This window comes from Primulina tabacum, chromosome 7 (assembly GCF_025594145.1).
Source record: "Primulina tabacum isolate GXHZ01 chromosome 7, ASM2559414v2, whole genome shotgun sequence".
NCBI lineage: Eukaryota > Viridiplantae > Streptophyta > Magnoliopsida > Lamiales > Gesneriaceae > Primulina > Primulina tabacum.
This window is the reverse complement of record NC_134556.1, coordinates 38132400-38143031: the sequence shown is the minus strand read 5'-3', so window position 1 is coordinate 38143031 and position 10632 is coordinate 38132400. Positions and strand designations below refer to the sequence as shown.

At 36.3% G+C, this 10632-nt stretch overlaps 2 protein-coding genes across 2 annotated transcripts; one reads left to right on the top strand and one right to left on the bottom strand.

Annotated features, from left to right (window-relative positions):
* Positions 1–846: 846 nt before the first annotated feature.
* On the top strand, positions 847–4878 carry LOC142551771 (auxin transporter-like protein 2). The gene is made up of 9 exons (XM_075661165.1): positions 847–1473; positions 1685–1908; positions 2041–2226; positions 2313–2425; positions 2542–2725; positions 2861–2958; positions 3403–3610; positions 3686–3943; positions 4404–4878. The coding sequence occupies exons 2-9, from the start codon at positions 1732–1734 to the stop codon at positions 4626–4628; spliced, it is 1449 nt and encodes a 482-aa protein (XP_075517280.1). The 5' UTR covers positions 847–1473; positions 1685–1731; the 3' UTR covers positions 4629–4878.
* Positions 4879–6753: 1875 nt separating this feature from the next.
* LOC142550757 (uncharacterized) lies at positions 6754–7971 on the bottom strand. The gene has a single exon (XM_075659822.1). It carries the CDS (start codon positions 7969–7971, stop codon positions 6754–6756), a length of 1218 nt encoding a protein of 405 aa, XP_075515937.1.
* Positions 7972–10632: the final 2661 nt, after the last annotated feature.

The window sequence follows — 10632 nt, the reverse complement described above, 5'->3', positions numbered from 1 at the left end:
AAGTTTCTTGTGAGATGGTCTCACGAATCTTTATTTGTGAGACGGGTCAACCCTATCTATATTCACAATAAAAATTAATATTCTTAGTATAAAAAATAATATTTTTCATGGATGACCCAAATAAGGACCGTCTCACAAAGTACAACCCATGAAACCGTCTCACACAAGTTTCTGCTTTCGAAGTATATATATCGTGTGAAATTGGGTCCAAGTGTTGCAACAACATGGTGCAGAAGGGTGAAACTGTCCAAATTTGCGTTTTTATTTGATCTTCGCATTGAAGCATTCTTTTTTCTTTTGATAACGCTACAACTCAATTTTTTCTTGATTAGGTCGGGACACCGATAAAAATACAAAAAGCTATATTCAAGATTTATTTTCTTGAATTATTTCAAATTTTATTTTTTAAAAAAACTTGTAAATTTAAACACCCAAAAATAGAGTAACTTGCCTGTGTGATTATCGAAGTTTTGGGTGCTTAAGTACGGCACGGCAACGTGATGGTGGGCTGGATTGATCAAGTGCAGGTAGTGGAGAGTAAAGGGACCCACATGAAGAGGGGAACACAAATCCGAGATTTGATGTTATCCACCTACCCTGAAATCCTTCCCGTTAATCATTTCTTCGTCCACTAATCCCATTTCAATTATCCCATTAACTTTGGGACACGAATGCGAGCGTGCACTTTGCTACTGCACTCGCTTTCGATTAACAGGAAGGATTAACTATAGTTTCATCCATTATGTTCGCCAAAATGAGCAAAAAAGACTAGTAAATTTGAAGTTACGGATTCGACTTGCCTTGGGGAAATGAGAACTACAAAAATCTCTCGAATTCCTCTGGGCCAAACGAAACATGAGAATCGGATCACAATCTGTAGAATACAGTGAACGTGACGAAAATAAATTTTTTTTAAAGGAAAAAGAAATAATTAAAATAAGTATACGCGGAAATAATTAATGTTCAAATCCATGTAGTAATATTTAATAGCTGCAGAAAGTCTCCTTTTTCCCATTTCCATGCTTGCTACTTGCTAGGCTGCGCTACAGTTTTTTTTTTCCCTGCTCTGCAGCGTTATAGTAAAAAAAGAACTTCGCTTCGCTTCTTTTTTGAGGGACTAACTCGCCGCCGCCGCAGAAAGTTTTTGAAGCGCATTTAGTTTTGTCCCCGAGAATTTAACAAAATAGCTAGGGGGATTGTAATAGATCGTGGGGTAGCATTAAATGGAACTGTTTGTTATTGTTTGCTAACTTTCTATGTTTAGCTCTTTCTGATGATAAGTCTTGGAGCGAAGAAATCGTGAACTGTCTGTTTTCAGTGCATAGAAACCTCGCCTTCCACTTTTCCTCCCATTCATATTGAACTGAAAAAGAGTTGAGGAGTCACGTATTTGGACTTCGTTCAATCAAGGGAGTGCTTTTCATTCCAATATATAAGATCTGGGTTCAAGAAAGAGACTCGTCTGATACCAAGGTATTACGGAAGTGTATTTTGGGTTTTTGTTTTCCTTTCGTGGTTGTTCGTTCTGTTTGTTTCGGATTGTTTTTTTTTTCTTTTTCTCCCTTTCCTAGCTTTGGAATCTGGGGAGTTTTTCTTGGCTTTCGTTTTCTGGGGAGGAGTGTGGGGGTATTGGGTGTGCATCTCTCTTGTCTCATTGAGTGTCTTTTTTGTTCGTGTTTTTCAGATCTGCCACGGATTTTTCAAGTCCCTATTTACAGAGATAGTAATAAAATGTCGTCCCAGAAGCAAGCAGAGGAAGCCATTGTCTCCACCTTTAGCGACACTGAGCATGAAGACGGCGGCAAGGAGGAGGAGAAAGTGGAAGACCAACCAATTTTCAGCGTCAAAAACTTTCTCTGGCACGGTGGCTCCGCCTGGGATGCCTGGTTCAGTTGTGCTTCCAATCAAGTACGTATATCAACAGTTTTACCATCAAATTTTCATGAGATTCCGAAATGGGAATTCTTTTTACTTCACAGACACGTTGAAAGTTTGATCTTTTTTCTTCCCGTCATCAATTACCAATTATTTTTACTGCAGGTTGCGCAAGTGCTGCTGACGCTACCGTACTCATTTTCTCAACTTGGAATGCTCTCTGGAGTTTTGTTTCAAGTATTCTACGGCATTATGGGCAGCTGGACTGCGTATCTTATCAGTGTTTTATACATTGAGTATCGAAGCAGAAAGGAAAAAGAAGGCGTCAACTTCAAAAACCATGTCATTCAGGTTTCAGAATGACTCGAAATTCATATATTAAAAAAACTTAACGACAACCCCTTTCCGATTCTTATTCATCATATCCTAAATTCCAGTGGTACGAAGTGCTGGATGGGTTACTTGGCCCGATCGGGAAAGCTGTAGGTTTAGCCTTCAACTGCACTTTTCTTCTGTTTGGATCCGTCATCCAACTCATAGCATGTGCAAGGTGATCAAGACCTTTTTTTTTTCTCAACATGTTTTAAAAAAGATGTAATCTTGAAAGTGAAGTACGTCAAAAAGATTGCTTCTTGATACAAAACAAACTTTACATTTAATTTACAGCAACATATACTACATAAATGACCATCTGGATAAGAGGACTTGGACTTATATCTTTGGAGCTTGTTGCGCCACCACTGTTTTCATTCCCTCCTTTCACAACTACCGAATTTGGTCCTTTATAGGACTTGGAATGACCACTTATACAGCTTGGTACATGACTATTGCGGCCCTTGTTCATGGCCAGGTAAAAAAAATTATCGAACTACAAAGCTACTTACAGTATGTTAAAAAAAGTAAATTGTGTAGTGTTTTCCTTTTTTTCCATCTTAAATTAAGTATCTCGTGAAAAATTTTGTGCATAATTTGGAATTGTTGATAGGTTGAAGGTGTTCAGCACTCAGGTCCAAAAAAGCTAGTGCTCTACTTCACCGGAGCTACCAACATACTGTACACGTTTGGTGGTCATGCTGTCACAGTGTGAGAAGCTTTTTATATTTCTTTTTATATATATTTTTCTCAGTTGCTCCTCCATTATTTAAACAGTATGGTCAGGAAATATTATCTTTCTTCTCCATCTCGACTTCTCTTTGCAGCTTTTGCCGGCCCCTCGGGGTTACTAAAAGCAAACAAAATCATGAAATGACTTATGCTTTGTTTACAAGAGGAAAGGGGATCAGAAACATTAACATCATCACTCCTTATATACCTAACCAGTGGAGTTAAACTAAATTAAAATCAGAGACAATTATTTAGTAAAAGTTTCTGCCACAACTCTAATTCTTGGTGTAATTTTTCTACGTTCTCACCCTTTGCCATATCTCAGTTGTTGGTTTACCAGTTGTACAATGTGTAAGCAAATGATATGGTTATACAAGTTGATTTAAAGTGCCGCCTCAATCTGACTAAGTTTTGCTCCTACAGGGAAATCATGCATGCAATGTGGAAACCTCGGAAATTCAAGTATATATACTTGATGGCTACACTTTATGTTTTCACACTTACTTTACCATCGGCTTCCTGTGTCTATTGGGCTTTTGGTGACCAACTCCTCAATCACGCCAACGCATTCGCACTGCTACCCAAGTCGGGTTGGCGAGACACTGCAGTTATCCTTATGCTCATTCATCAGGTATAGTTAAATTTCACGCTGTGTACAATATAACTTAATGAATTTCGCGTCTCATCAAAATATTTTCAAGTGCAGTTCATTACATTTGGATTCGCGTGTACGCCACTTTACTTTGTTTGGGAGAAGGTGGTTGGGATGCATGACACTAGGAGCATATGTTTAAGGGCACTTGTAAGATTGCCAGTAGTGATACCAATATGGTTCTTCGCCATTATCTTCCCATTTTTTGGCCCAATTAACTCTGCGGTTGGTGCACTTTTAGTGAGTTTCACAGTCTACATCATCCCAGCTGTAGCACATATGATCACTTACATGAGAGCCGATGCTCGTAAGGTAACTTTAATTATGTCTCCACTCTTTACACCAGCTGTGAATTTTGCTGTTAATGTTTTGCATTTTTTTGGTTGTTACCAAAAACAGATCCCAAATCACCGTAGGATTTTTTTAAAAAAATTTAAAAAAGGACGTTTATATATTAAAAACACACTGAGTTGGCATTCGTTGTTCTGGATTTGAAAGTTTGCTAATATATAAGGGATCTAGGTGGGCTGTCTTTTTCAGTTTAGTTACGGACAATCTTGATGTGTATTATGTCCTTTGGTTACTGTCTTCTAGTTGCTTCCTTTCTACTTAAAAATTGGATTCATTTTCCTTGAATGAAATTATTTTTTTAAAAAAAACCGTTGGGCATAAAACTCATTAATTAAAATGGGTTTTTATCATTGATGGGCCTAAGTTCAAATTTGGTGCAAAGATTCGATTTTTAATTTTGTTTTCTCTTCAACTATTGCAGAATGCTGCAGAGAAGCCTCCACTCTTCTTGCCAAGTTGGGCAGCTATGTATGCTTTGAATTCTTTTGTGGTAATTTGGGTACTTGTGGTTGGATTTGGGTTCGGAGGATGGGCAAGCGTTACTAATTTTGTGAGACAAGTCGACACTTTTGGTCTCTTCGCCAAATGCTATCAGTGCAAGCCACCGACACCGGTGCATCAAGCACCAGTGCCATCGCACTCTTGATCGATAGATCCATTGCACTATTTCGATCTAGCAAAATTCACTAATGAATGTGTGTGCTTTCTTGTTGTCTCCTTAAGTTGTAGTATATAAGGGGAGGAGGTATCAAAGCTTCCCCTACATGTGACGTGTGCTTTTTCTTTTTCCTTTTTGTTTAATATATATATATTTTAAATATTAGAAGAGGCAATGTGTTGAATTGTGATGATTATATTCCTTCGCTAATTAATTAAGTCGCTACAATATTTATTCTTTTTTTAATAGCTTGCAAATTGGTGCGCCATTATTACATGGCATGGTGGTACATTATCATAGTTCGAATATTATTTATTATTATATAGTCACGAGTACAGAGAGGTGTAATTGATCCTTGGCATAATTTAAAATATATTTAATATATAAATATATATTTACATTTCATAAATAAAATTTTCAAAACGTGTTGACCGGGAAGCTAATTTTTTAAATTTTTGTATTTTTAGAAACTAAAGGACGTAGTATTTTTTATATATAAAACAGAATATAATAAGTTGTGGGCTTACCGACCTGTCATTTCTATGATCAAGATTCTCTTTGCGGGAGTGGGCCGTGGGCCCAATCCATTCACATGGTTGCACGTTTGCTTCTCCCATTAGCAAGAGAGTCACGTGCGTATGAACCACGCACATGCACCAGAAAATTTTCCCAAATAATATTTTTTTAGTATATTTTTAACATTTTAGGGTTCCTACATTAGAAAAGAGTTGGGTCTCAATTAACACGCTCGTTGATCAATGGAAAAAGTATTATGATTCAGATACTGAGGTTCCCTTCTCGCGACTCTCGGGGATCGATGCGATTCGATCCAGAACATCCGGTAAATGCTCTTAAAAATTTAGGTTGAAAAGATATAGAACCAATTTTGAGGAAATATGCGTCTCTATGCCTAATGTCATTAAACAAATAAAGTGTCTTGCATTGAACGAGCGGAGTAGAGAATATAAATAAATATAAGAGAAAAAGGTACAAATGCAGATAAAAGAATAAAATTTAATATATACCAATTTATAGTATACTTTACATCCTATATTTCCGGTTTTTGCTCTACTTATCCAAAATAAAGAACTGCCAATACCTAATAGCATAATATGTATATATATTCTTTTATGGGAAACATTCAAGTTCAGATAATTATTCTAACAAATGGAAAATACACTGCCATCTCGATACATATTTGAGTAGGTCTAGTGAGACAGTCTCACGAATCTTTATTTGTGAGACGGGTCAGCCCTACCGATATTCACAGTAAAAAGTAATACTCTTAGCATAAAAAGTAATAATTTTTCATGGATGACCCAAATAAGAAATATGTCTCACAAAATACGACACGTAGGACCGTCTCACACAAGTTTTTGCCTACATACTTTTGCCTTAGTAATTTTAATAGCCTCTGAATGCAACCAAGATTTTCATCATATATATGAAATCAAGATATAAAATGATTTTCATCATATATATGAAATCAAGATATAAAATGATTTATCTAAATCAAGTCATTCCCATCAAAGTAATTAAATTAAGAATAGGTATTTCGCGAGAAAGTCTCACGGCATAGATTCGTGAGATGGATGGACACGATCAATATTTGTGGTGAAAAATAATATATTTTTTACATATAAATTAATATTTTTTCATGATTTGGGTCGAGTTATATATCAACTTCATAAAATTAATTCGTGAAACGATCTCATATGAAATTTATGTTAAATTAAAGTTAAATTAATCAGAAACCTTGCAGGCTGCATCCCCTTATCATGGGCAGACAAGTAATGCAAAGCCCAGGTGAAGTGTTTATTGATCGAGTGGTTGAGGGGCCTGATTCAGTATTAAACTGATCTTAACTCTTAAACCCAATCTCGCGTTTGCATTCAATTTTTTTCTTACTACTATTGTTTAAAGTTATACCTAATGATAAAAATAAAGATTATAGACACAAAAGGATAACTAGATTCAATTATATACTGAGTGGAAAGTACAATGTTGTTGTCCACTAATGAATTTTTCCCTATATCTAATCTAATTAAAAAAAATATATGGAATTCTTGAACTTAAAAGGAACTGAAAACAAATGATAGTAATAACAAGCTAGCTACCTGCAAATAACACAATGTTGGGATAACAATCTCCATATTATACTTCCTTTTTCAATCTGCAATTTTTTACTCTGACTGTTCCACAAATGCACTGCATAAGTCGACTGGTGTAGCTGATGGACCGTAGATTCAACCCACTTTTCACTTTCGGTGACGTTAGGCCGGGCAAAAAATCGGCCGATCCGGATCCAGTCTACCGGGTAGAAAGCAGTTGTTGGCATAACCGTGAAGTTGAAATCTCGAATTTCTCCTAATGTTCTATGGACTACCCTGGAGACTAGGTAAGGCCCATTGTGGCCCCACTTGTTCCCATTGAAAGTTTTAGCAAATTCCTCTATAAATTTGTAAACAAGAGGATGTTTCTTGTCAAAAGCAAGAAGTGCATTGTTCAATCTCGACCAGTTTCCATTGACATCAACACTTTGTGCTCCGATGGAGTTCCTTAAAACTGACAAATCTTTCAAAACTATGAAATCTGTGTCCAAGTATACTCCTCCGTATCTGTACACAACTGCAAACCTGATTAAATTTGATAGATTTTGTGAGAGGGGGATCACTCCTGGATCCCTGGTACCATTCTTGATATCTTTCAACCAAGTTTCACCAGAAGTATTCTTCAACAAATCCCACAAGTCAGGAGTGATTGCTTGAATACGATAACCGCGACTAATCAAAGGCTCCAACTTTTCATACCCTTTTCTTGAATCCATAGTTCTCGAAACAATAACTAAACAGCTTCTTGGATTTGTTTGGAATAAGCTCTCCATCCCGAAAAACTCCCTTTCGCCAAACGAATCAACGGGAGCAAACCATGTCATGAAAAACTGAACTTCGCATTGGTTTGCACTGAAAAATTCGTCAACTCTAGAATCGAATCTTCTCGACAACTCGGTTGAGTTAAATAAGCCTAAAACCTCGGGCTTAAGCCTGTTTCTGGCCCGAGAGACTCTTCTTTCATTATTAACAGGAGCAGGAGGAGCCGAGGATCCCCGATGATCACCTTCTGTTGATTGAACTAAGTTCGGTATTGTATCTGAGGGTGCGTGAATCTTCAACTGATCAAGACGTTTGTTTCTATTTTCGACAATACCGAAACCGACCGATAAATTGAATACGAAGCTGTCAGCGAGAATAATAACTAAGATCGCCAAAGTGAAAGCGGTGATGGCGTAGATGTGCAGTTTCTGAGGGCAAATTCTCAAAGAAGCACGCATATTTCTGAACTCCGTATAAATTTGTGCTAGATTAATGATCTGTCAAAGAACCGGATGTACTCAACTACAAAGAATAGCCTCCACAAAACTTGTTAAACTGGTGAATATATGCACGAAATAGAGAAGGAAGCGGAGTGATTTTATAGCTAGCAAGGAGGCATGCCTGCATGAGTCCTTGTTGGAGTCGAATTATTTCTTTCAGAGAAGTATAATTTTGGATAGGATAAGCGTTATATCTTGTTTTCGAATAGGCGGCGGCGAAAATCCGGGATTTCTTTAAATTTATCTCCGTCGAATGCGTATGATCAGATTACGTTGATTTCGTGAAATAATATGTATAATTAATTGTGTCCGAGGATCAAATATGTATTGTTAGGATCAACGCTTACTTAGGATGTGCAAAAATTAGATTAAAGAGAATTAACCAATGGAAGGTAATTCGGTTTTGAAGTTTAAAAAAAATTAGATAATTCGATTTATTTTCGGTTTTTTTAAAAAAAATCGATTAATCGAATTATTAAATAAATAATTTTGATTTTTTATTAAACTTTACATATAATTTATTATATTTTGTAATTTTTTTATATTGTATATAATTATTTTTTGTTTAAGTTTTTTTTATTATTAATATGTTTTATTATGATTAAAATAGAAATTTAAATTATTAATTTTATTATAATTTTTTTAATTTTAATTTTTTAATAAAATTGATTAATTTGTTTACTGATCGAAATAACCGATTTTTATTTAGTTTGGTTATTTGGGTTTTAGTGAGAAATCGGTTCGTTAGCCTCCAACAATTTGGTAAATCGGTTTTCGGTTAATTCAGTTGGTCTTTAACCGAATGATCGACCTTGCGCTTATTATTAGACCAAAAGCTATAGTTGTTAGCTAATGCGCAACTTTATTTTATTATACACGTGGAAACATATAGTACACCTATTTGAGTGTTAATGAGTCGGATTGATCGGCTCATGAGTCTGGAGTTACGTGTGTTTAACTGTTTGGGATGTCTCATATCCCCTAAAAATTAGTCTTAATATTTCTTTACTGTCGGCTTCGGCCCTGTCTCGAGCAGAGACATTATTAGATCTGATGTCACTCTTTTACGACTCACATAGCCAACCAGATCAAGCGGCACAACGTCAGTAGCTTGACGCATGAGAACTTTTCAGTAAGTCAGTAATCTCATTGCTACTCCCACTTTTGCTTGCTTAATCCAACATTCTACCAAGAATTATAGAAATATGCTTCTTGGGAAATTTGAACTCATGACACCTCTCTCATACCAATTGTTAGAATTAAATGTTTACCACTAGACCAAAAGTTATAACTGCTTGTCAATGCGCAAATTTATTTCTTTGTACTCGTAGAAGCGTAAAGTGTACCTACTTGGGTACTAATGTGATATGAATATGACCGAGCATTGCATGCTAATGGCTGGTGATGAACAAGATTCGTTGGCAAGTCCTTTTCTCGAAGGGTTTGTGATGCATGGAACTGAGTATGGGAGCCATAGAATCGTTGTTTAAGTGCTGAATGATGAGAGGACAGAAGCATCGGTGCTAGGGCAGTCAAATCTTACCGCCCGAGCGCGCCAAGTACTACTCAAGAAGTCCAGTCCAGAAAAGTCGGCGCCCGAGCGCCAGAATTCCAGAAGCTTGGCGGCCGAGCGGTAACATCTTGCCTCCCGAGCGCGCCCACCTGCGGAAAATATTTTAGTAACCTAGTTTAGAGTACTAATTATTTTTGGAACTAGATTTGATATCCTTTTGATATGTAAACATATTTTGCACGGAATTTCGAACACTTTTTGACAATTATAATTGAGTTTATACGACAATTTTGAGTTTTCTCTCAAACCTTTCAAGGCATGTGTTTTGTCATTAAATCAAACTTAACAAAGTTTTACTTTGTGGCGTTTGCCGATCGTTTCTTACGCGGATTGTCAAAGACGAGTTTTTAAAATGTTCATTTAAGTGTTGGTTGTTCCTTTGTGATTGTTTATTACTAAACCATGTAGTTTATGAGTGATGATCGTGCATTGATTGAATCAAAAGATCGGGACATCACAACATCGATCTTTGTTCGTTATTAAATTGAGGACACGATTCGAATTTAACATTGTTTGTCTTTTTTTCGTACGAGGATTCATATCATAATGGGTTGGGTTGTTAGGCCGATGAGTCTGAGGAGGTACATAGTCATCTGACGATGTTATTTCATATTCCTTAGTTTTGTCCTTTTTCTATCATCAGTCATATCCTTAGCAGAGATTGTATTACTGATTAAGATATGATGTTACTCTTTTACGGTCTACATAGCCAACCGTAACAAGTAGCGCAATGTCAGTAGTTTGACGCACGATAAATTTTCAATAAATTACACCTCTGAGTACTGCTCACATTAATGCAACTTTAACCCAATATATAATTGTCAATAATTAATCAAAGTTTTGTTAGAACTAATTAACTCTTATTGGCGAAACAAGGCCCCAGTTAACACTCCCATAACGAGGTTAAGCCGTTGTTTAGTGCATAAGCGGAAACATAACTATTTTTACAAAACACCTAACTAATAATTCATTGTCCTTTTTTAGTTATTACTTGACAAACTTGACGCGGTTTTTCTTTTATATGTATAGGATTTCGATTGACTGCG